This window comes from Mirounga leonina, unplaced genomic scaffold (genome assembly GCF_011800145.1).
Source record: "Mirounga leonina isolate KUSES-001 unplaced genomic scaffold, KU_Mleo_1.0 Mir_176, whole genome shotgun sequence".
In the NCBI taxonomy this organism is placed as follows: Eukaryota; Metazoa; Chordata; class Mammalia; order Carnivora; family Phocidae; genus Mirounga; species Mirounga leonina.
In genome coordinates this window covers 32,085,607-32,111,893 of record NW_023270454.1, presented here as the reverse complement: position 1 = coordinate 32,111,893, position 26,287 = coordinate 32,085,607, and the positions used below count along the sequence as shown (strand labels likewise).

At 40.6% G+C, this 26,287-nt stretch overlaps 2 protein-coding genes across 5 annotated transcripts in view; one reads left to right on the top strand and one right to left on the bottom strand.

Moving 5' to 3' along the window:
• Positions 1-26,287, bottom strand: part of RNF175 (ring finger protein 175) — a 47,498-nt gene that overhangs the window by 10,361 nt on the left and 10,850 nt on the right. For 2 of the 4 annotated variants that reach the window (XM_035022864.1, XM_035022867.1), the window contains 3 exons: positions 25,109-25,250; positions 7,319-7,473; positions 3,008-3,115 (listed from right to left, as the gene is read on the bottom strand). In XM_035022864.1, coding sequence (XP_034878755.1) covers positions 3,008-3,115; positions 7,319-7,473; positions 25,109-25,250 — 405 coding nt within the window. Of the gene's footprint in view, positions 1-3,007; positions 3,116-7,318; positions 7,474-25,108; positions 25,292-26,287 lie in introns of all 4 variants that reach the window. The other 2 variants (XM_035022866.1, XM_035022865.1) reach the window with 1 other exon arrangement.
• Positions 11,360-12,483, top strand: LOC118022227 (60S ribosomal protein L27a-like). Its single transcript, XM_035022869.1, has 2 exons — positions 11,360-11,376; positions 11,989-12,483. Exons 1-2 carry the CDS (start codon positions 11,368-11,370, stop codon positions 12,466-12,468), a joined length of 489 nt encoding a protein of 162 aa, XP_034878760.1. The 5' UTR covers positions 11,360-11,367; the 3' UTR covers positions 12,469-12,483.

Below are 26,287 nucleotides of genomic sequence, written 5' to 3'. Positions count from 1 at the left end.
TTCATTCATTCATTCATTCATTCATTCATTCATTCATTCATTCATTCATTTATTTGACAGAGGGAGACACAGCGAGAGAGGGAACACAAGCAAGGGGAGTGGGAGAGGGAGAAGCAGGCTTACCACAGAGCAGGGAGCCTGATGCGGGGCTCGATCCCAGGACTCTGGGATCACGACCTGAGCCGAAGGCAGACGCTTAACGACTGAGCCACCCAGGTGCCCCGCAGAGCATTGCTTTTTAGAAGTTCCTCAGGTTGGGAATCCCTGCTATCAAACTTAGATTTTACAGAAGGCTTTCAAAAGTTTACTTCCCTAACAAATGCTGGAGGTAGATAGGATTATCCCCACTTTGCATTTGAAAAAGTGGAGATTTAGAAGAAATGATATGCTTAACATGACAATTGGTACTAGGGCTCAAGCTCCAATTTTGAGGCCCTTGGCTACTGTGCCCTAGTTGCTGTGTATTAATCAGAAAAAAAATTTTGCAAGTTGGATCATATTTCAAATATAATAGGATTCTCTATGATAACCCCCACCCCAATTTTTAAAAAGATTTTATTTATTTATTAGAGAAAGAGAGCACAAGCAGGGGAGGGGCAGAGGGAGAGGGAGAAGCAGGCTCCCTGCTGAGCAGGGACCCTGGGATCATGACCTGTGCTAAGGCAGACGCTTAACCCACTGAGCCACCCAGGCACCCCATCCCCACCCCATTTTTAAGGGAAATATTTCTTTAAGAAGTGAACAATCAGGGGCGCCTGGGTGGCTCAGTCGTTAAACGTCTGCCTCCGGCTCAGGTCATGATCCCAGGGTCCTGGGATCGAGTCCCGCATCGGGCTCCCTGCTCAGCGGGGAATCTGCTTCTCCCTCTCCCACTCCCCCTGCTTGTGCTCTCTCCCTCTCTGTGTCAAAAAAAAAAAAAAAGCAAAAACAAAAAAACAATCAGCCCCTAATGTAATTAGCTCCTAATTTAATGAATCTTAATCATTGTACATATGGTTTGTTATATCCGTCAACAGTTTCAAATATTAGCTCTGCACCTGGGTAGGATCTGATTGAGTCAGGCAGCGAGTGAGAAGTGGAGGGGAGCTGGGTAGTCTGTCTCTGGAAACCTTTTCTGGTTGTTCTGTGCTCAGTTAGTTTGAGGAGGAAACGGTACAGGCAGAGAGCTTTGTAGACTTCGAGGTACAGATCTTTTGGTGATGTGAATTGGGAATTCCAACAAAAATGATGGCTTTATTCTCTCAAGATCTGCCTGAGTATATTTGAGAATTGGGGCAATGGGGAGGAATGAAGATTATCTTCTCTCCATGTTCAGTTATAATCTAACTGATAAAAAGTATAGTGACAGATTTGTGGTTCCACAGAAAAGAATCTTAAAACAGTGATAGTCAATAACACTAAGGAGTGAAAAAATAGTTCTTTCCCAGCCTGAAGGGTTAAGTTCTTGGTGTGCCTCATTGTAGGAGAAGTGATGGCTAAGGACCTTACAATCTTATGGAAAATAGTCTTGGGACAACTATAGGCTCAGTGATTTCATAAAATCCTTATGAATATTTTTACAGTCACTAAAACAAAGTTATATAGATGGTATGCTGAAAAAGGAAACCAGTGTCTTTCCGTACACAAAATTATATAGAAATCATAGATCTGTACAATTATTTCTATCCCTTTCCTGCTAGAAAATGGTGGGAGCTCCTGCTCTGAAAGTGACATGAAATGCTTATAAAATCAGTGATGTTGCCATAGGAAGAGTCCTTCCCCTCAGGGCTGACACTCCATCCAATTTCCTTCCCTATTTTATGAGTTAAGGGTCGCCAATCTCTGCCTTTCAATTTCTGTTAAGGTCCCAGAGACTTAGAGGAACTTCGACGTGAGAGATATTCTGGGGAATTTTTTATTTGAGCTGCTTCCCACAGCTGTGTGGTAGGTCGTAAATTCCCTTTCCAGACCACAGGTTGATTACACGGCCATGGCTCTGCCCATGAGAACCTTCATCCACAGCACATCTCAGCAACCATCCTTCTGGTGGGAGCTCTGTTCTGAGTTACGATTATCCTGATTTCCTTGACTGCTCCCAAGACTTTCTTGCTGTTATCTCCTTACCTCTCACTCAAGTTCTAAACACTTAGTTTTGTCCTTTTCTGACTGTCCTCAGGAAAAGGGATTTCATGGGTACCAGAAACAAAATTCTAGAGCAGTGCTGTCCATGGCAATACAGAAATATAGATTAAAAATTTCCTAGGGGTGCCTGGGTGGCTCAGTTGGTTAAGCGTCTGCCTTCGGCTCAGGTCATGATCCCAGGGTCCTGGGATCGAGCCCCACGTTGGGCTCCCTGCTCAGCGGGGAGCCTGCTTCTCCCTCACCCTCTGCCTACCGCTCTGCCTACTTGTGCTCTCTTTCTCTGTCAAATAAATAAATAAAATAAAAAGTCTCCTAGTAGCCACATTAAAAAGAAACAGGAAATAATTTCACCAATACACCCCACTGTAGTTCAACATGTAGTCAATATAAAAATTATTTTTTCATACTTTGAAATCTAGTGTGTATTTTATAGTTGCAAAACACTTTATTTCATATTCCAGGTGCTCAATAGCCACATGATCTATCATATATTGCACTGGACAGCATAGTTCTAGAGGTTTTAAGAAAGAAGATACATACAAGGAAATGACACTTCAGAATTTTATGGAGGGGAAATTTGTAGTTCAGTAAGAATTACTCTACCACAAATGTAAGCCTAATTTTAATGGCGATCTTTAAAATTTGCCTATCAGATAGTACAGATTTTCTTTAAAGCTTATAAATTGTGAAAATTTTTTATTCTCTAGGGTTTCCTCTTATGCTTTTCTGGTTGTTTCCACCAATGACATTTACTCTACCTATGATATCTGCTATAAACAATGTGGGCATGGAACATCATAGGGCCAAATACTTCCAAATACAGAGAATGTGGCCAGGTGACTGTGGCGCGCTTGGAGATATTAAGGTCTTAATTGGAGATACTTACCTGAAAAATAAATTGAATCCACACATTGTAAACATGATAGCCAAATAACCCACAACACCAAATGCATAGCTGAGTTTGTAGATTAGAAGAAACCATTTGTAGACCAATCTGTGGAGTGTAAAATGGGGAGAAATACAGAACATGATATATTATAAAGTATTTTATCTTCCTCAAACATTTTTGTAAGTCAGTTTTTAATTTCTAGAATTCTATTTCTCATGTGATATACACCAGTAGTTTATATCTGCTAAACTCAATAATAATCTACAGTTTTAATACATCAACAAACTATATAAATAGTATGCACACGCATATACAAATTCATTGTAACTTATTTATGTTACTCAGATAAGAGTGATCTTCAGGGATGGTTTCTCTATCCGGGACCCTGCCTCCGCATCTCTTTTTTGGCCCTAGGGTTAGCTTATAGTGGCTTTGGCAGGAGTAGCTTGGAGGTAAGCAAAAGATGAGCAGAGAAGTCAGGAGGACGGGACCTCCTCCCCCAGGAGTTTCTGCCCCCTCCTGCTCCTGCCGCCCCTCCACCCCGCAGCCCCAGGGCAGATGTCGTTGGTAGTGAGCTCAGCCTCATCCCAAGTCCTCTCCACTCACAGAGCTCCTCCCCTAGCCCTGGGATGGAATCACAAGTGAGCCTCCTGCTATGTGGATCGGTCTTCTGTGTATCCCAGCATGTACCATGACCACCTTTAATGCCTTTCCTTCTTCCCACGGGGTTGAAATGGAGAAGTGGGAGATTGGGGATAGAGGGGAAGGGTATAGATGATCTAGAAGGGAGCCCCATACCCTGTTTGTTTCCCTTATCCCTGTCAGTAAAAGCCCTTAGAAAAACTACAGAAGGGCCTGCGTGGCTGCTTCATGCCTGGGAGGATGTGGGAAGAGGTGGGGAGCCCAGACCCACTGGGCATGTGTCACAGGGCAAGGTTCTGCCCCCTGGAACTAGAAGAGGTGGTAGAAAGAGAAGGAGCAGCTGGGTGCTGTCCTTGGCGCCCAGAGAAAAGAAGGGGGTGGCTGGACTGTTACTCCCAAGCAGGAGGCCCTGTTTGTCTCTCAGCTCTTTCCCTCTGGTTCTCAGAAGCCCCTGTTGCTGCCTTTCACAGCGCTCTTCACTCAGACTCGCACTCCAGAGACTTTACCACACCGTCTCACCTCCCACCTCTGGAGCCCTGCCTCCAACTCTCTCACCTCTCCCGGCTTCCTCCCTGTTGGAGTCATTGCTCCAAATGCTTACGATCTATGATATTACTGATGCAATGTTTCGAGGTTATTTTAAAAGATGCCCTGCTTCACTGAATTCCAGGCCCAAGGGACCTTCTGAAACATGATGCTTTCCATGGGAGTTGGTGGGCTGGCTTGAGACAGGAGTTGTCATTCAGATCGTTTCTGTGGGTGAAAGGTTTCCCCACTTCAGGCAAGTGGCTAGCAGGGCTATGGGGGCCACGCCCCCTCCTCTCCTCCTGCAGGTGTAATCCCGCCCCGCGGGACGGGTCCACCCAGGGGAGTTCCGTGGAGCCGAAAACTCGCAGACGCTGCACAAGGTGGGTCAAGTCGCTCTGAGCCCTTTGTCATCTCTAAAAGGGGCCAGAGAGGGTTCTGTGTGTGTGGGGGGGGTCTTTCTGCCACAGTGACTCCTTGGGCTGCCCATCCTTTTGATTTGCCAGGGCCTAGCGGTCTGGATCACTGCTTAGTGCAGCCTGGTGGAGGAGGAAGTTTACGTTGCTGAAAGGGGTGACGGTGCGGAGAGCCGCCAGCTCTGAGAGGGCCTCCCCCTCCGCCCCCACAGCACCCGCCCGCCAGAGTGGGGGACCTAGAACCCCACGCGTACTCCGACTCAACGTACCCTCTCCGCACCTTGAGGGGCCCCTCTCAAGGTTGTGCCGGCACCTCAGGCGTTCCTGACTTTTTGAACTGCCGGGTTTCTCTGTGCCAAGCGATTTGTTGACGTCGTGAAGACACAGCATGATGTTGGGAGCAGGGGTTTTGCATTCTGTAGTCTTTGGTATGATTCTGGACTCCCCCTCCCCGTGACTGCTGTGGGACACTGGCCACTACTTCCTACGATTGCCCCATTTATAAGGTGCGGATGATGACACTAGCTCCTAGGGTAGTTCCGAAGGTTGTGTTCATGTGCAAAAGCCTGGACACAGTCAATGCTTAGTATGTCATGTAATTATTACAGATGTGTTAGATTTTCCAAATCCCCGCCACCCCCAGATCTTCCTGCTTATTGGGGGTACACGTTTCTAGAACACTAGAGCCCAGAACCCCCTTGCTACTTAGGTTATAACTGGAAGGCAGAGAAACCAGATGAGGGCTTCAGCCTCCACAAAGGACAGCTTGGCCTGCAATTGATGTGGGCAAGCCAGGCTCTTTGTGGCGGGTTTGTGGCCTGTTTTTGAGCCTGAACCCTATGCGGTAGAGAGGAACCTCACTTCCCCTTCTCTGTTATTCTGACCCACAGTGAGGGCTTGATATACTCTGGGGGAGGAACAGCCGGGTTTTAAACCGCATCGGTGCAGGCGACCCCTCCCCTTGGGTTTGCCTTTGCACCACGCTGATTTGCTCTGACCAGTTTTCCTAGCCTGTAATGAAATCCTGTTTCCAAATGGAAAATACCTAAGAAGTGACTTACCTATAATATGATGATTAAACAAAGATCCATAAAGATCTTTAGGACCTGCTACCTCTCATAAACAAGAACTTTATCCAGACTGCTTCATCTAGAAGAAAAGGGATCCTAATTAGCCTTTCCCATTGTCATCTCTTCAAATGGTGGCTAGGTCTTTCCTTAAACATTAGTGGGGCGTGTTGGCTCTCAGGCTCTGCCAGGACTCAGAGCTTGCAGGCAGAAGAAGCTGAAGGGGGTGCACGAAGGGCAAGGGCCCCTGGCCATCTGGGATAAATGAGGCGTGGAGTGTAACGAGGCATCATTTGCGTATTCCTTGTCATGACGTTCCTCTGCACTGAATGAGCTGAGATGCACAGAAATACTGTGTTTACCTGGGTGATTCATTCTAAGTGGAGAAGTGAACTAGTCTCACTGAAATACAGTATAGATTATATCCAGGGAATGAAAACAAGTACATTTTGGTTCATCCAAAATTTGGATCACTTTCACAAGTCTTAAGTAACTGACAACATTTTTTAAGGAGAAAGTGTGCCATATGTCCGTGTGCTGATGGGCAAGCCAGGCCATACAAAGACTGTCTAAAACCCCAAATTGGCCAGTTTGGGAGGTCTCCTAACACCACCCCAAAGCTCTTCCCAAAGTGGGATTAAATTAAAATATCAACCTGAATTTATTTGAATATCAATCTTTTTTAAAAATTACTTTTTTAAGCCATCTCTACATCCAGCATGGGGCTTGAACTCATGACCCTGAGATCAAGAGTCACATGCTCTTCCAGTTGAGCCAGCCAAGAGGCCTTTGAAGATTAATCTTTATCATTACATTTATTTATCTGATTTCTCACCGCATACTTTATCTTCTCCAAAGTAGAAGGAAAAGTTGATATTTGTCTCTCCCACATTTTTAGAGGATTAAGAACAAACATCTGAATGGCTAAATACTCATAAAAACATTTCACAGGAGCTTATGATTTATTCTTCAACAAAGATCAAAATTTGACATTGTCCTATTACCATGTAACACTTCACACATTTTCTCTTTATCCTATTTCAATTTTATCTAGATTCAGATTCAGATTTTATCTAGAGAACAAAGAGAGCAAAAGCAAACGTAGGGGCACATTATAAGATTATAAGCACTTTGGAAAGATTTGTAGACAATATGATGGAATTATAGAAATGTCAAGAGGTTGGCAATGGTAATTAAGATGATCATTGGAATATTAAAGCCTCATTTGTTATGAGAGGAATAAGTTGTCCATTGCTTATGATTTATCCGATATAAAATACATAGTTGTTAGAAATACAAACATCTAATTCTTGCTCTATTATAAAAATGTGTGTAACCCAACTTATATGGAGTCAAACAAAATGCTGAGCTGAAAATAAATATGCAAATAGTGCTCTAGAAAGTTTAAACAATACTTTCACTTCTCTTTCTTCTGGCTTTCATCTGAAGTAATAAATGTTATAGGTGTGTCTGAGTCTCCATTAAATAATGAACATGAACTAACTAACAGCAGTATAGCTAATCTCTAAATAGTTCTGCTACTGAAGGCAAAAGAAGTGTAATGCCCTCCTTCCCCACCTGGGAAAATGGAATTAAAGTATACTTCTTAGTGCTTACAATAAAGAGGATGTCAGAGAAGGGACGAATGGAATACATACCTTGGTGTTCTCCCTGAGAGCGGTTTTCGGGTAGCTTTGAAGAGGATGTAACTGGTAATAACGGAGAACATTCCCCACATAGACAGAAACCGCCACCAGTAAAGCTTTATCGTGAAATAGAGAGGGACAACCCACATCTGCAACAGTGTCACCAGCTGTCAGAAAAATGAACAGAAAGTCTCTTTCAATGACTGAGGGCCCAGAATGTCAAGTCCACTAGTAAATGATTCTGAAGCTACTCTGGGGAAACCACCTCTGCCATCCCGTCTATAACATGCAACTAGCTCACCATCCAGCTGTAAGCTCTTCTATACATGCAAAGTTTTGGAGGGACTTGGTATGATCCTCTGAAAATTCAAATGGGAAAGAACCCAAAATATTCTTTTTTTTTTTTTTTTTTTTTTTACCTCTTTTCGCCTAGATATTTCAGATGAAAGCAACTTTGGGCTTCAAAAGCTAAGTGACTTTGGACAAATGAGCCTCACTTTTGTTGTAACATAGGGGATAACAATGCCTGCCCTGCTTGCCTGTGCTGACTGAGGTGGGGATCAAACCATCACAGATGGGAAAGTGCTCTGGAAACAGTATGTAATTCAGGGAGCCAAGCGGCTGTTTCTTCTATCATGAGCACATGTACAAATGCACAGTGATGTCAAAGGAGGAAGTGACGTCACAGCAGCTTCTGGGACCTCTTTTGCCTGCTACCCCAGTACATCCTGCAGGGTTAACCCTGGAGTCCCAACTGTGGGACCCCCTCACCCCCTGGACTATTCGATATGCAGCCCATCTTTTTGTTTCTGGCCTTTCCTTTTTAGGTACTGGTGCCTCTTCCAGGCAAGCCAAGATGTGGAGCAGACTCTTTCCTGTTCATCTGTGTGTAACTCCTTGCGGCCTTTACCACTGACCTGAGTGCGAGCGGCCTTCAGAGGGTTAAGTTGGCTGGCCCCAATCCCATGTGGCAGAAACAGGAGGGGCTGAGCTGCCGGCTCATGCGTCAACTTGATATGGTTACCACAGTGACATGCCCATTCCTTAGATCAGGCTGAATACCAGCTATCCCTTCTCTTGTGAAAAGCAGATAGGTTTAAACAATAGCCAAAACCTAAGATCTTTTATGTTTGATCACATGCAGACTAATCACCTATGATTTGCTCAGCACCAACGTAAGAGGGAGATGGCAAAGAGGGTTTGTCTCAGGTGCGGACGTTCGTTGGTGGTGGCACCGAGCAATGCTCTGCTGAGGGGGATTCTGAACCCCGGGGCCTGGTGTAAAGAGTACCATGATTGGTTAATTATGTCTGCCTGTGAATGTGGAAGGAGTTGTTAGAGCACGCATTTCATACATTTGTCATCTGAGTAGAACAAAGACTGATGTCATTTTTAAAATTTTTAAATTATTTTTATTACTTTCTTCATCTTTGTGATAAAAGGAGGCAGCTTAGAAAAAAAAAGCCTCTGGATATATTTTTTGGGTCCTTTAATAAGGTCTCGGTTGTAATAGCCTTAAGGTCAAGAACCAAAATTATGTGATAAGACTTCAAGATGTCCGTGAAAAAGAAAAGGCCACAGCCATTCCTCTTTCCACATCAAATAAGAAGACACTTCTGAGGTTTTTCATTTTTTTTATTGCTTCGTCCCCATAAACGACCTGATCTGAAGTCTTTTGAGAGTTGCCCTAAATCTTTGGGAGAACACTAGGGTTGTTACTGAACACATGTACTTGAGCAAAATTACACATGGAACCAATCTGAGGGGACTATCTGGAGCGTTTGCGGGAGAAAATATCCCTATAACCTCCTTTTTATGTTTTCAAATTCCAGGCAGGACTTTCAGGGAAGAGTATTCTTTACTCTGGCCTGAATTAGTCAGATGCAGACATGCCTCCTTTCATCAGGCTTCGCAGATACTGTGTTCCTACAAATGGAAGGTTTGTAGCAATCCTGCGTCCAACATGTTTCCAGCAGCATTTGCTCGCTTTGTGGTTCTGTGTCACATTTTGGTAAATCTGGCAACATTTCAGGCCTTTTCATTATTATATTTGTTACGGTGAGCTGTGATCAGTGATTATAACTCACTGAAAGCTCAGGTGACAGCATTGTTTTAGCAATATTTTCTAATTAAGGTATGTACATTGTTTTTTTAGATGTAAGGCTATTACACACTTAATAGACTAGTGGATAGTGTGAACATAGCTATGATATGCACTGGAAAACCAAAAAATTCATTGGACTCGCTCTCTTGCGATACTTGCTTTATTGTGGTGGTCTGCAACCGAACCTACCATATCTCTGGGGTATGCTTATAATCGCTTTAATTTTCTACCCTACCTCCTGAGTGTGGTTATAGTGAATACATGAGTTAGCACCTTTATTTATGAAGTCAAGATGAATATATATCTAAATAGGACAGACAGGCTTTACGGAAGGAAGTAGAAGACTGTTCCTGAGGGCCGGAAACCACATACCAAGTAAGACTCAACACAGACCTACTTTAGCACTCAGCACTAGTAACTGTGACCCTCTGCTCTTGATAGTAAAGGTGTGCGGTGCCTTAAAAGAAGATCACACCAGTATTTGGTTCATTTATTTCCTATAGCTGATTTTGGAGATAGTTATCTATGATAAATGATACGTTTTCTGGCTTTTTTAGTTCATTACTTCTGATATTAAAAAGAAAATGGACATGAACTCCATCTTTCAAAATCTGATCATCTGTCTTTAGCATTTTTCATCTTTCTGTCTTAACAGTTCGATTGATCTTGAGCTCAGGGTACTGTATGTAGGTGATGAATCATTGAATTCTACACCTGAAACCAACATTGCACGTATGTTAACTAACTAGAATTTAAGTAGAAATTTGAAAAACAAACAAACCCCAATTTGATTCATCTTTACATTTCCCCCGTTAAAATCCTGAATTTTTAAAAAATAGTAAGTCAGTTTGTTTTAATTCAGCAAACTCCCATGCCTCTATATTTTATACTTTAGATCATAAGGCAAAATAGACAAGACTAATACATTTCCTCAAATCCATGGAGTTATTATAATCTATAATATTTTGGAGCAATGATTGGATTATATTTTTATAATACTAGTTCTCCTTGTGCATCTATAAGTACAACCCATTTCTAGAAGATCCCAAATTTCTCTTGATGCCTGGGTTTGATTAGCAGTGAATAACAATGTTCAAATGTATACAAACAGTACTTTTTAAAAATAGGCCCGAGAGATCAGAAATAATAGAAAAGCAAAAAACCATTATATCAGGAATGCAAATATGTAATTTCTTAATTATCTTTAAAGTGCCGTATTTTCTCAACACGTAAGAGGAAAGATCAGAAACGTGCATTAGGGATTCAATAATTGTAGAGGTCATTTTGAAATGAGGGCCACATTTCATATCAGTTTAAAAGATTCTTCATCAATTTCCAGAGCAGTTAAAACTTTTCCTTTTTAATATCAACTGCCACATATGAAATGTAGGAATTTGGTGCCTCATAAATAAATACACAAAATATGTGAAATCGAGGTGCATGCATGCAAAGGAGGAGGCCTGGCAGCTGGGACACATTAATAATGCCAGAGGGGTCACCATCTGGGCATGTGCATATAAAACACAGCTGCATTCCTGGGAAGGGCAGCCTGTGCATCTGGATCACATCACCAAATGTTCTCCCCACCCACACGTTGTGGCAGAGGAATTTCCTGATGAATCAGATGCTGCAAAGGTACCATGCTTTTTCTTGAAGCTAGGCACATAATGAATCTGAAAAGAATAGCAAATCAATTCAAAACAAAGATAGCTTTTTATTTGCCTAATTATACAGAATGATGAATGGATCACACAACATAAAAGAGAGAGAGAGGGAAAGGGAGGGAGGGAGGGAGGAGAGAGAGAGAGAGGGAGACAGAGAGAGAGAAGGAGGTAGGGAAGGAGGGAGGAAGTTATGTGTTATTTCCTTTGCACTGCAAATCCCTAAGTATTTGCAGCCATTTGTCCCTGTGTCTGTGTGTATTTGCATAGGTGGAGATGGAGCAAAGAGCAAGGAGATGCCAGAGGTAAGCAGGAAATTATCAAGTAAATAAATGGCTCCAGGAAATACTGCCGCTATTGTTAGTACAAAGGCAATGAAGGAGTGTGGACATAAATCAAACAAGTAAAAGGACGGAATCTTGGCACACGAAGGGCCATTATAAATTCACTTGGTCCTTACTTCTACCTTCAAATCAATTCAGACTGTTGATTTTGCTCTTTAAATTCTTAAAGGGGATTCTGCAATGTTATGTATGTATGAAACTCGTATGTATTTGTGTGTTGTCTCATTTTAAAAAGAGGCAGGCATAAGGCTTTACTGGTACAGTAATATGTTCTAGTGTTTCACAGCTATTAATAGGCAGGAAGTTGATTTAAATAGAGCAATATTTCAGTCTGTGGCAAATTATTTGCCTGTATGTTGAGGCAAGTTAACAGTGTGTCTGAAGCACAAATCCTGTGTATGGAGTCATCAGGCCTTCTCTTGATTTGAAGGGAAGTACAAGGATTCTTTTTCGGCACCTTCCCCCTATTTCCTGCAGATACGGAAAGTAGGATATAAAAAAGGAGGTAGAGAGGGTGGTGTTGAATGAGATTTTTTTTTTTAATTAAATGTGTTACAAAAATGCTGTTAAAAGCGTTTAGAAAGCTTTTCCGTCTGGGCTGCCGACATGCCATCCAGACTGAGGAAGACCCGGAATCTTCCGGGCCACGTGAGCCACGGCCACGGCCGGGTCGGCAAGCACCGGGAGCACCCAGGAGGCCGGGGTAATGCTGGTGGCATGCATCACCACAGGATCGATTTTGACAAGTATCACCCAGGTTACTTTGGAAAAGTTGGTAGGAGACATTACCACTTAAAGAGGAATCAGAGCTTCTGCCCAACTGTCAGCCTTGATAAACTGTGGACCTTGGTCAGTGAGCAGACACGGGTAAATGCCGCCAAAAACAAGACTGGAGCTGCTCCTATCATTGATGTGGTGCGATCGGGCTACTACAAAGTTTTGGGAGAGGGAGAACTCCCCAAACAGCCTGTCATCGTGAAGGCCAAATTCTTCAGTGGAAGAGCAGAGGAGAAGATTAAGGGTGTCAGGGGCGCCTGCGTTCTAGTAGCTTGAAGACATGTTTGGACGGGGTTCATTAAATGCTAACAAGTGCTTTAAAAAAAAAAAGCATTTAGAAATAATTTAACTCTGAAGTTCTGCCATGTCCACACCATATCAACACTATGATCAGAAAAGAGAAAAATTCAAATATCCAGATGCTCTGTGTATATTGTACTAAAACTGTGACTCTTTGGTAACAGCCAGATATTTAGTAGTATTCCAAACAAAATAAGAATTTTCCACTTCCGATCTACTTTCTCTCTTCACTTTTTGACATCACGTAGGAGCAGTTAATGTTGTATTTTTAAACTGTTTTCTAAATAACATGTTTCCTTTGCTTTAGGTATTTATAATAAGCTGCTCTGACATACACAGCTCCTACAGACCATGGAACAGAATCTAAGACAAATCAGACGGTCACTTCAGAAGATAGACATATTTCTTTTTTTTTTTTTAAAGATTTTATTTATTCATAAGAGACAGAGAGAGAGAGAGAGAGGCAGAGGGAGAAGCAGGCTCCCCGCTGAGCAGGGAGCCCGATGTGGGACTCGATCCCAGGACCCCAGGATCATGACCTGAGCCGAAGGCAGACGCTTAACCATCTGAGCCACCCAGGCGCCCAGACATATTTCTTAAAAGCTGTAATCTGAAAATGTTTTCAGCATTTTGGATTAGTCCCCTCACCTCTGAAATACATGATCCAAATTATTCATGAAATAATGTGAAACTAATACTATTTTATATATAGTAAATAATACCTTCAAGGCGTAAATAAATAATAAGTAACCTGGCTCCCACCATCTGCCATCTATTTACTTAATTGTTTCCTTCCAGGATACATATGGAGCAGTATCGGAATTGTTAATCCATACTCTCAAAGGACCCTTTTATCAGTGAGGTACCCTGCTCATGTGCAATTCCTATTGCCTTAATCTTACAGACTCTTCTGTTTTCCAGAGGGACTTAGAGCAGCACCTTTCCCCACTAATTCCCTTCAGTGAGGTTGTTTCATACATTTGTAATGCAGTTAGAGTCTCTTGTCACCATCCTCATTTACGGAGGATTCTCTAATCTCCTAAATGAATTTTTAAAAATCGGCAGGTCTTAACCTCCCCTCTGTGTGCTGTACTGTTCAATGGGATTTGACAAACGCATACAGTTTTGTATCCACCATTACCATATCATGCAGGTCAATTTTACAGCCCCAAAGTCCCCATTTCACTTGTTTGTTCTTCCCTTTTCCTTCCTTGAACCGTTGATAGTCAACGATTTATTATGATCATGCCAGTGATCTATGGCTTTGCATTTTTCAGAATGTTATATAATTGGAATCCTACAGCGTGCAGGCTTTTCATATTACCTGGTTTAACCAAGATTCTTTCATGTCTTTTCATGGCTTGATGGTTTATATCCTTTTACTGCAGACTAATATTCCATTGTATGGATATACCACAATTTGCTTATCTATTCCTATTTTGAAGGACCTCTTGGTTGTTTTCGGTTTTGGGTAATTATGAATAAAGGCACTATTAAATATTTGCAGGCAGGTTTTTGTGTCAATCTAGATTTTCAGTTCAGCTGGGTAAATACCTAGTAGTGTGATTGCTGGATCATGTAGGAAGACTATGCTTAGCTTTGTGGGAAACTGCCAAACTGACTTCCAAAGTGGCTTTAGCATTTTGCATTCCCACCAAGATTTCCTGCTTTCTGCATCCTCATCAACATTTGGCATTGTCAATATTTTTGGATTCTAATCATTCTAATAGGTATGTATTAGTATCTTATTATTGTTTTAATTATTTGCAATTTCCTAATAACATATGATGATGAACTGCTTTTCTTTTTTTTAATAAGTTTTTTTGTTTGTTTGTTTGTTTTAAAGATTTTATTTATTTGAGAGAGAGAGAATGAGAGACAGAGAGCACGAGAGGGAAGAGGGCAGAGGGAGAAGCAGACCCCTTGCTGAGCAGGGAGCCGATGCGGTACTCGATGCCGGGACTCCAGGATCATGACCTGAGCCGAAGGCAGTCAGTCGCTTAACCGACTGAGCCACCTAGGCGCCCCATGAACTGCTTTTCATATGCTCATTTGCCATCTGTATATTTCCTTGATGAGCTCTCTTTTCAGATCTTTTGCCATTTAACTTATTTTCTTAGGATTGAGTTTTAAGCATATTTGGGGTAAATGTCCTGGGATGGATATTTGTTTTGCAGTTATTTTCTCCCAGTCTGTTGCTTGTCTTTTCATTCTCTTCATAGTATCTCTCACAGAGCAGTTTTTAATTACAATAAAATCCAACTTATCAATATTTTCTTTCATAGATCATGCTTTTGGTGTTCTAAAACCATGACCAAACACAAGTTCACTTAGATTTTGTTTCCCCTGTGTTATCTTCTAGAAGTTTATAGTTTTGCATTTTACATTTAGATCTGTGATCTATTTTGAGTTAATTTTAGTAAAATACATGTTCTAGATTTTTTTTTTTAATATGGGTGTCCAGTTGTTCCAGCACCATTTGTTGGAAAGACTATCCTTTCTCCATTGATTTATCTTTGCTCCTTTGTCATGGATCAGTTGACTATATTTGTGTGGGTCTATTTATGGGCTTCCTATTCTATTCCATTGATCTATGTGTCTATTCTTTCACCAATATCACACTGTATTGATTACTTATAGCTTTACAGTAAGTCTTGAAGCTGGATAGTGTCAATCCTACATTGTTTTTCTTCAGTGTTGTGTTGTCTATTCTGGGTCTTTTACCTTTCCATATAAACTGCAGATTTAGTTTGTTGATATTCACAAAATAGCTTGCTATGATTTTGATTGGGATTGTATTGAACCCATAGATCAAGCTTGGAAGAACTGACATCTTAACAATATTGAATCTTCCAATCCATAAATATGGATTATCTTTCCATTTATGTTAGGTCTTCTCAGTTTTTACATATGTATCTTGTACATATTTTGTCAGATTTATACCTATTTATTTTTTTGAGTGCTATTGTAAATAGTATTATGTTTTAATTTGAAATTCCAGTTGTTCATTGCTAGTATATAAGAAAACAATAGACGTTTGTATATTGACCTTGTATCCCGCAAATTTGCTGAGATCAGTTAGTTCCAGGGTTGTTTTTTTGTTGTTGTCGATTCCTTGGAGTTTTCCACATAGTCATGTCGTCTGCAAGCTGTATACTTTTTATCTGCCCGCCTTTTTCTGTCTTATTGCAGTAGCTAATACTTACAGTGCAATTCAAATAGGAGTGGTGAGAGGAGACTTTCAAAGTTGTATTCTTCCTTATCTTAAGGGGAAAGCATCCAGTTCCTCACCATTAGGTGTAATGTTAGCTGTAGATTTTTTATAGATATTCTTTATCAATTTGAGGAAGTTCTTCTCTATTTCTAGTTTGCTGATAGTTTTTATATGAATGGGTGTTGGACCCTGTCATATGCTTTTTTCTACATTAATATGATCATACAATTTTTCTTCTTTAGCTTCTTAATGTGATTGATTACATAAATTCATTTTTAGTTGTTGAACCAACCTTTCATATCTGGAATAAATCCCACTTGGTCATAATGCATAATTCTTTTCATACATTGTTTAATGTGATTTGCTAATATTTTGTGGAGGATTTTTACATTTATGTTCATGAGAGATATTGGTATAATTTCTTCTTCTTGTAATATCTTCGTCAGATTTTGGTATTAGGGTAATGCTGGCCTCAAAGAATGAGTTCTGACGTGTTCCTTCTACTTCTACTTTCTGAAAGATTGTAAAGAATTGGTATCAATTCTTCCTTAAATGATTGGCAGAATTCACCACCGAAATCATCTGGGCTTGGTGCTTTCTTTTTTAGAAAGTTATTAATTATTGACTCAGTTTTTTTGGTTTTGGTTTTTGGTTTTTTAGAGAGACAGAGTGAGACAGAGTGTGAGTGAGGTTTGGTGGGGGAGAGGGAGAGAGAGAATCTTAAGCAGATTCCATGCCCAGTGCAGAGCCTGATGCGGGGCTCAATCTCACAACCCTGAGATCATGACCTGGGCTGAAATCAAGAGTCAGATGCTTAACAGACTGAGCCATCTAGGTGCCTTGACTCAATTTTTAAAAATAGATACAGGCCAGAGGCAGGATGTGTGGGGTGTATTAAACGGGTGATGGTGGTCAAAGGGTACAAATCTTCAAACTTCCAGTTATAAGATAAATAAGTCTTGGCGATGTAATGTACATCATGGTGACTATACTTAACAATAATGTATATTTGAAAGTTGTTAAGAGAGAAAATCTTGAAAGTTCTCATCACACACAAAAAATTATAACTATGTGTGGTGATGGATGTTAACTAAACTTATTGTGGTAATAATTTCACATCATATCAAATCATTAAGTTGCACACCTAAAATTAATGCAGTGTTATATATCAATTATATCTGGATAAAAAATAGATATAGGCCTATTCAATTATTCATTTCTCCTTGTGTGAGTTTTGGTATAGTTTGTATTTTTCAAAGACTTAGTCTATTTCATTTAGTTGATCAGATTTGTGGGTATAGAGCTGTTCATAATATTGGGGAAAAGGAGATTGGATCCCAGGAAAGGGATGAGCCAGCTGTAAGGAGCATAACTAGAGGTGATTATGTTTCTCTATTGATTTCCTGTTTTTAATTTAACTGATTTCTGCCCTAATTTTTATTATGTTTTCCTCTGATTGCTGGAAGTTTAAATTACTCCTTTCTTTAGTTTCCTAAAGTAGATGCTTAATTTACTGATTTTAGATTTTTCTTCTTTTCTAAGATAGGCATTCAATGCTATAAATTTCCCTCTAAGCACTGCTTTTACTTCATCCCACAAATTCTGATATGTTGTATTTTTGCTTTCACTTAGTTAAAATTATTTTTAATTTCTCGAGTTCTTCTCTTTGACTCATGCGTTGTTTACTCTCTAAATATTTCAGGATTTTTCCAGCTATCTTTCTGTTACTGATTTCTAATTTAATTTTTGTGGTCTGAGAGCATAATTTGTATGATTTAAATTCTTTAAAAAAATTTTTGGTGTGTTTTATGCCCTGAATGTGGTCCACCTTAGTGAATGTTCTATGTGAGCTTGAGAAGAATGTGTACTCTTCTGTTGTTGGATGAAGTATTCTAAAAATATCAATTAATGCAGATTGATGAATGGTGCTTTTCAGTCAACTCTATCCTTACTAATTTTCTGCCTTCTTGATCTATCAATTACTGAAGGAGGGTGTTGAAATTTCCAACTAAACAGTGGATTTGTCAATTTCTTCTTGCAGCTCAATCAATCTTTGCCTTGTATATTTTAATGTTCTCTTGTTAGGTATATACACATTAAGAATTGTTATGTCCTTTTAAATAACTGACTCTCTTATCATTATGTAACACCCCTTTTTCTCCCTGAGAGCTATATCTGTATTCTTGTAAGAGTTTCTTGTCAACAACATATAATTAGGTTTTGTTTTTTTTTCTTTTGTTTTGTTTTTTATTCACAGTGACAATCTCTGTCTTTTAATTGGTGTATTTAGACCATTCACATTTGAAGTGATTATTGATATAGTTGGATTAATATCTATCATGTTTGTAACTGTTTTCTGTTTGTTGCATAGTTTTTTGTTTCTTTCTTTTCCTCTCTGCCCCCTCCTGTTTTTCCTCTCTGCCCCCTCTCTGGCTTTGAGAATTTTATGATTCCATTTTCTCTCCTCTCTTAGTATATGTATTTTTTAAGAGAGAGAGAGAGAAAAAAAATGCAAGTGGGGGAGAGGGGCAGAGGGAGATGGAGAGAGAGAATCTTAAGCAGACTCCATGCCACGGAGCCAGACACGGGGATCAATCTCATGACCCTGAGATCATGACCTGAGCCAAAATCAAGAGTTGGATGCTTAACTGACTGAGCTACCCAGGAGCTCCAATTACATATTTTTTAAGAAGTGTTTTAGTGGTTACCTTAGAGTTTGCAATATACATTTACAACTAACCCAAGTCCATTCTCAAATTATACTATTCTGTTTAACTGGTAGTGCAAGTACCTTATAACACAGTAATTCCAAATCCTCCCTCATCGTTCTTATAACACTGCTGTCACTCGTGTCATTTATCCATATATTACAATCACCCAATACAGTAGAACATCGATTTGAACTGCATGGGTCCACTTACATGTGGATTTTTTACAGTACTGTACCATAAATGTATTTTTTTCTCTTTATGATTTTCTTAATAACATTTTCTTTAGTTTACTTCATTGTAAGAATACAGTATATAGCATATAACATACCAAATATGTGTCAACGGACTGTTTATGTTACTGGTAAGGCTTCTGATCAACAGTAGGCTTAGTTAAGCTCTTGGGAAGTCAAAAGCTATATGCAGATTTTCAGCTATCTGGGGGGTCAGCATTCCGAACCCTTCTGGTGTTCAAGGGTCAAATGTACATTGTTACTATTACTACTTTGAACAAATAGTTATCTATTTGGTCAATTAAGAATAAATAAAGATTTTATTTTATCTTTGTTTATTCCTTTTCTGACACTCTTCATTTCTTTATGTAGACTTGAGTTCCTGACCTATATAATTTTCCTCCTTTCTGAAGAACTTCTTTTAACATTTCTTGCCATCAAGTCTACTATTAATGAATTCCCTCATTCTTTTGTTTATCTAAGAGAGAAAGTATTTCACTTCCACTTTTTAAGGATAATTTCTCTGGATATAGAATTCTAGGTTGGTGGGGTTTTTCTTTCAATACTTTAAATATTTCACTCTATTCTCTTCTTGCATATGCGGTTGGTGAAAAAAAGTCTGATGCAATTCTTATCCTCATTCCTCAGTAGGTAAGCTGTTTTTTCCCTCTGGCTATTTTAAAATTTTCTCTTTGTCTTTCTGCAGAAGGAATTTGGTATGTCCAGGTATAGATTTATTAGTATTTGTTCTGCTTCTTAGGTCTATGGTTTGGTATCTGTCATTAATTAAACAACAATTCTTGGCCATTATTACTTCACATATTTCTTCAGCTCCATTATTTCTTTCTTCTCCTTTGGTATTCCAATGTGTGTATATTATGTTTTTTGGAACTGTTCCACAGTTCTTGAATATTCTTGTTTTTTAAAATTCTTTTCTTTCCTCTTTGCATCTCAGTTTGGGGAGTTTCTACTAATATTATCTTCAAGCTCCCTGATTCTTTCATCAACCATGTCTATTAATAAGCCCACTGAAGGCATTCTTCATTTCAGTTACAGTTTTCTTTTTTAATTTTAGCATTTATTTTTTTTTAAAGAATTTTTATTCATTTATTTGACAGAGAGAGAGAGTGAGAGAGCACAAGCAGGTGGAATAGCAGGGAGACGGAGAGGGAGAAGCAGGGTCCCCGCTGAGCAAGAAGCCAGATGTGGGGCTCGATCCCAGGACTCTGGGATCATGACCTGAGCTGAAGGCAGTCACTTAACCAACTGAGCTACCTGGGCACCCCAGCATTTATTTTTTCATAGAATTTCCACCTCTTTGCTTACATCACTCATCTCTTTTTGCATGTTATCTACTTTTTCCATTAGAGCTCCTAGCATATTAACCATAGTTATTTTAAATTCCTAGTGTGATGATTCCCAAATCTGCAATATCTGGGTCTGGTTCTGATGCTTGCTTTGTCTCTTCAGATTGTGTCTTATTTTCCTTTTAGCATGACTTTTTTTTTTTTTTAAGATTTTATTTATTTATTTGACAGAGAGAGACAGCGAGAGAGGGAACACAAGCAGGGGGAGTGGGAGAGGGAGAAGCAGGCTTCCTGCTGAGCAGGGAGCCCGATGCAGGGCTCAATCCCAGGACCCTGGGACCATGACCTGAGCCGAAGGCAGACGCTTAACGACTGAGCCACCCAGGCACCCTAGCATGACTTTTATATTTTGGTTGAAAGGCAGACATAATGTGTGGAGTAATAAGAACTGACATAAATCTTTTGTATTAATTTAGCTAGGAGTTGTGCTGTGATTAATGTCTGCTGTAGATATCAGAGGCTTCAATTTCCACTAGTATACTTGTTTGTGTCTCCCTCTTTGTCTTTGGGTTTCCATAAAAACTCCTTCTTGTATAGCATCTGAGTCTTGCAGCTCTTTCAGCTCTAATGCTCTGTTATACTGGACACCTGTTGATGTGGTGGTAAGGCATGGGGACAGTGCAAGTGTTCTATTATTCTGTGATTAAGTCTTGATCTTTTCATGGGCCTCTCTCTCTGCACCATGACCTTCACAAGTGCTTTAAATATTTTGTTTTCCCTTTAGGTGAGACAGGAAGGCTAGAGGGGGCTGGAGTTGGGTAATCTCTCTTCCCCCACAGTGGAGAAGGCTCTGATTTACATTGCTGTGTAGGTCTTTGTTATGGAGAACACTCTGGGTCTAGTTCAGAATAATTACTTTTCCCTCCCTCTGTCAGATGCACAAGGGTTTTTCTTGGCTTTATACCATGGGAATCTGGTGGGGTTCCTAGAGCTAAAACCTAAAAAAAAAAAAAAAAAAAATTGGGAAGCCCCTAACACTGTGGCTCCCAAGAGTTTCTCACTCATACACCATTCTAAACTCCACTTGCAGCAATTCTTCGAAGTTACCCCTAAGGGTTTCTACCATTGTGTGGCTCTTACAACTTCTGCTCCCAGTCGCCAGATCTCAGATGTGATTCCCTCCATTCTCCTGTCTTTCCAGATTTATGGTGGTGGTTTTTCCACTGACCTCAATTCTCTGATCGATCCAAGAAAACTTACTGACATTCAGTTTGTTTAGTTTTTTCTTGTTATAAGATGGGGATGATGATTTTCAAGCTTTTTACATGTTAGAGCTATAACCAAAAGTCCTTCCTATTTTAAAAAATTTCATCATTTGTAAGATCAGGAACCTGAGGCTCACGGTGGTTAAATGAGTGGCTGAAGTCTTCTAATTCCTAAGCTGGTGTTCTGCCATTCACCATCCTGCCTCTGGTTGCTATTAATATATCTCACAAAATCAGCCTGGGGAACACTCTACAGGTAAAGCATATGGCAGAGCAGAGGGTGTGGCAAGGCAGGAGAGACAGGTGCACTGCTTTGAAAAAAACAATACATTGAAATCTCCTAACACCTTAATAGCTGAATATTCACTTTAGCTTTACAAAAGGGTTCAGAAAAGGATTCTTTCATTAGTAAACTGCTTTTACAATGTATGACTAAATTTGTAAAACTGTTACATATATCAATAGCCCTTGAATGTATTCAGAGTCAACTAACGGTACTGAACACTCACTATATATCAGTCACTATGCTAGAAGTTCTCACAGGGAAATGTTTTTGAATCGCAGTAACTTTGGAAACAGGTTCCTTTCTTCAGTATTTCCATTTTGCAGATTAGGAAACCATGGCTCAGAGATATTTAAGGAGCTTATCCTTGATATGAAAAAAAAAATAACTAGGGAGGTTGGATTCTAGTCTCTACTCTGCAACTAATTAGTTATATAACCTTGACCAAGTTATTTAATCTCTCTGAACTATATTTCACAAAGGGAATAAAAAATAATTATCTCCCAAGGTAACTTAATGTATAAAAAGCACACTACCACAACTATAGTAGTAACAGTAATTTGTATATAAATCTTTATATATAGTAACATATATAAATATATTATAGTAATCATAATTAACATGTTATAAATATTAATATATTACTAATATACTGGTGGAGATTACAAAATTGAATAATAGAACTAAATTCTCTTATATGGCCCCTTGTAAAAAAGAGCCACGAATCTTATAAATGTGTTCAAAGCTCTCTGTAGCTCTGCGAGGTGTCACAGAATCTTAGATGCCAAGAGAAACAATTTAAAAGTTAGGTTCTCCCGGGGGCGCCTGGGTGGCTCAGCCTTTAAGCATCTGCCTTCGGCTCAGGTTATGATCCCAGGGTTCTGGGATCGAGTCCCGCATCGGGCTCCCTGCTCGGCAGGAAGCCTGCTTCTCCCTCTCCCACTCCCCCTGCTGTGTTCCCTCTCTCTCTGTGTCTCTGTCAAATAAAATCTTAAAAAAAAAAAAAAAAAAGTTAGGTTCTCCCTGGATGATAAGGCTGTTCAGGTCAGCATTTGTGGAAACATGACCATATCAAATTCCATCCCAAAGATGTTAAGTTGAGTAGGATGTCAGCCGCAGGTTTTTTTGATACGGTTCACGCAGAGTACAAGAAGAACGCTGGAAGCCAGGGCTGGAATCAGCTACTGTTGCCCTGGAAACCATTCCCAGATTCAGTGGTTGCAGCTACCACCAAGAGTTCCTGAAATGGCCGTGTTCTGATGCCTGGCTGAACCCTTAGGAAGAATTGCAAAGTGTGGGGCAAATTTGAGGCAGCAGTATGAGAAATGCCAGCCTCATGTGCTGGCTCTCACCTTGAGCCAAATACTATCAACAGAGACATGCAGGGGAAAGGGGCTCCTCCACACATTCCTTTGGGATAGAGATGGACTGATGGGCAAAGAAGTGGAAAATAGTCTAGAGGCCAGTCATGTCTATGAGCTAATCTAGGAGAATCCCAACAGGGCCACCATGACCCCAAATCTGTCCTTGACCACTGTGGGGTATCTTCACCTAGGCTCCTGGTTCTGCTAAAGTGCCAGGCAGGATCACTCTAAGGGAGGCTCCTGTCACAGGCATCTGGTCACCTCCAAGGGGATCCTTAGGACCACAGAGCCCCTGTTGGTAACCATAAAATAGAGGAGCTGTGTGACAGAAGAACACAGAAACAGCAACCTTGGAGAGCGGAAGTGGGGTGACTAAGGGAGTCCAGTTATTGGTGAGGGATGGGGTGCCAGCCAAAGTAACAAGCCCAGAGAGTTATTTCAGGCAGCACAGCTTGTGACGGTGAGCAACAGGAAACAATTTGGGAAGACCACTCCAGCTAACCAACAGTTGTTAAGCTCAGGGATGTCTACCTGGTGACAGTGTAGCCTGAGTTATCAAGGGTTTGAAACTCCAAAGGCAACAAGTCCTTCAAGTGGCCTCTGACTCACGGGCAGATCGATCTGTGGCTAGGCAGAGCCAGTGTGTGAGCTCCACGTCGACTGGTGCCGTGATATACATCTTCAGGGAGTTGACAAAGGGGTAATTTCTCCAAATACAAGACAGGGACAGATTCCTAGTGGGACATAGTGTAGGTCAGTTGGCTCACGAGGCATTTACTTTCCAGGGCAGGGGGCTTTCTATGTAACATCTACACCTGTGTTGCCATGGAAACTGAGCATGTTTTAAAATATCTAATCCAGAGATCATTATCAGTTATAAAGGACTGATGGAGCAGGGCTACGAGTGGTTTCCTTAGGAATCCAGTTTTCTTCTTACTTAAGGACTCCAGAAATTCTGTATATTAGGTTATTTCCATTTTGCAGATAAGAAAACCATGGTTAAGATATATTTAAGGAGCTTTTCTTTGATATGAGTGAATAACTAATGAAGTTTTATTCTAGCCTTTTTCTTTTATAAACAGTTTGTTCAAGTACAATATAGAGAATGTTTATTTTAATTGACAAGACAATGGTGGCACGACAGAAAATAAATGTGTTTGCTTAAACAACAAAAAGACAAGATTTCCCTTTCTAAATAAAATTTACAAATTGTCTAAACTTAAACATTATACAGAATTCAAAAGAATTCCTTTAGATCCTGTGCTACACCGGGAATAGTTTTTATGATGGGTAAAAATAAAATACAATAAAATACTGGTCTAAGCCAGCACTTCGTATGTCACAGACAAGTCTTCTTATACAATGACCAGTCCAAGAGCCAGCACCATGTGGAGCGTTAATTGAGGACCTTCTTTCTTTGCAACATACTCTAGTCTAAATGATTGGTTCTCAAATGTGGTCTCGGACCAGGAGCATCAGCACCACCTGGGAACTTGTTAGACATGCAAATTCTTGGGCTGCTATTGAATCAGAGACTCTGGGGGTGGGACCTGGGAATCTGATTAACAATGTGACTCACGTCTCAGGTGATTCTGATGCCCCTTAAGATTTGAGAACCACGGCTGAAACATTACGATGGCAAGATCTCAGGTCCAAGATGGCCCCTGGCTATGATCCTGAGGCCCCAAGATGGCAAAGTTCCAGTGGACATGCTCAAGTGGGATTGGTCTGTGCAAAGGGGATCATGCTCTGTGTTGCTGAGGTCAGTGCAACGTTTGCATTAACACATTTCCATAGATATGCCAGCTATCGATGCCAAGAGAATTTATTGCTAATTAAACAAAGTTAGCCTCAATCTTTTGTTGCTACTATTCCTAATCCTCCTTCTCCTAGGCCATTGGCAGAAGTTGTTCATGCTAAAGGAAGACTGGTTTACTTAAACCAAGGTTTCTTCATCTTGTCACTATTGACGTTTTACCGTGAGGAGCTGTCCTGTGCATGTTTACCGGCATCTGCGGCCTCTACCCACTAGATGCCAGAAGCAATTCCCATCCCCCTGTCCCCTCCCACTAAGGCATGACAATCAAAAATGTTTCCAGATGTTGCCAAATATCTCCTGGGGGCAAGACTGCACCCAGTTGAGAACCACTGACTTAGACCAAAACATTTCCTTCAAAGCGGTAAGAAAAGAGGGATGTGGCAGGAATAGGAGCAGGCTTCCAGAGCCCCTGGGGCAACTCACGTTGTAGGACTGGCCATGCCTCCGTTTCCACTGTACCAGCACTATCTGGGCGATGACCAGGGTGCAGAGGAAGATCAAGATCATCTCCACGTGCATGGACTCATGGCCCTGGTGCATCTTGTACATCCTCTCCTGCTGCAAGCTGGAACCAGCAAATGAGGTCATCTGAAAAAGCCTTCAACCCTTGCACAGCACATTTAGGGGAAAAAAAAAAAATGTCTGGGCTCATGGAAAGCAATTGGAGATTTCGAATGTAGGGGGTTTTAAGTTTGATTACAGTTTTCCTAAGTTTTTCTTGGTTTTTCCTTTTCTCCCAGGCTTGAGGAGGGGGCTGCAGAGAGGAGGAGCCTGAGTTCATCAGGGAAACCAATTCCTCTCAGCCCTTAGCTAGCCTGTGTGGTTTTAGCCTCAGCCTTGTCCTTTCAAGTGAAGTGATGGGGCCAAAAAAGTCACTGATGGGCTCTGGAAAGACTTGGGTGCCAGTCCCCAATCTGCCACGTCGTCGCCATACAGACTCTCGAAAGTCACTCATCCTCTCTGCACCTCGGTATCCTCCTTTGCAAACTTAAAATCATGATCCCTCTGTACTTCACAGGATTGTTCTAAAACTGCAAAGCCCATGTTATTTTATTTGTTCTTAAATGAGGAATAATAATGATTATTAGGTTAAATCATATGCAATTGCCGTTTTTGAAAGTCAAAACAGTAAAATAGTGGTAATTTCAAGTAACTTTTAATATTCTGAAGTAAAAGGATATCCTACACATGGTGTCAATGGAGAGAATATTATCCAAAGGGATCCAGAACACTCCTGAGTGAGCCGTATACGTGTTTTTTTCATTATAAGGAGAAAGGAGAAGCCCACATATTATCTGAGGTCGGCACAAACATTCAGATGATGGCCGAATGTCTCAGTTTTTAGCTGGACTCTTGGGTTTGCATAATGGTAGAGAAAACACTATAACAGTATGTAATCTGGTTTAACTTCCTATAGCCAAAGTGACTTCAAAGAAAGCCTAGAGCAGTGGTTCTTGATGTTGGCTATAAATTGGAAATCACTGGGGAGCTTTTAAAAGTCCCAGTGTCCAAACTGTGCCCAGGTCAATTAAATGACCCTTCCTGTGTGTTACGGGCTGACCCGTACCCACCCCCATTCATATATTGAAGTCCTACCCCCCC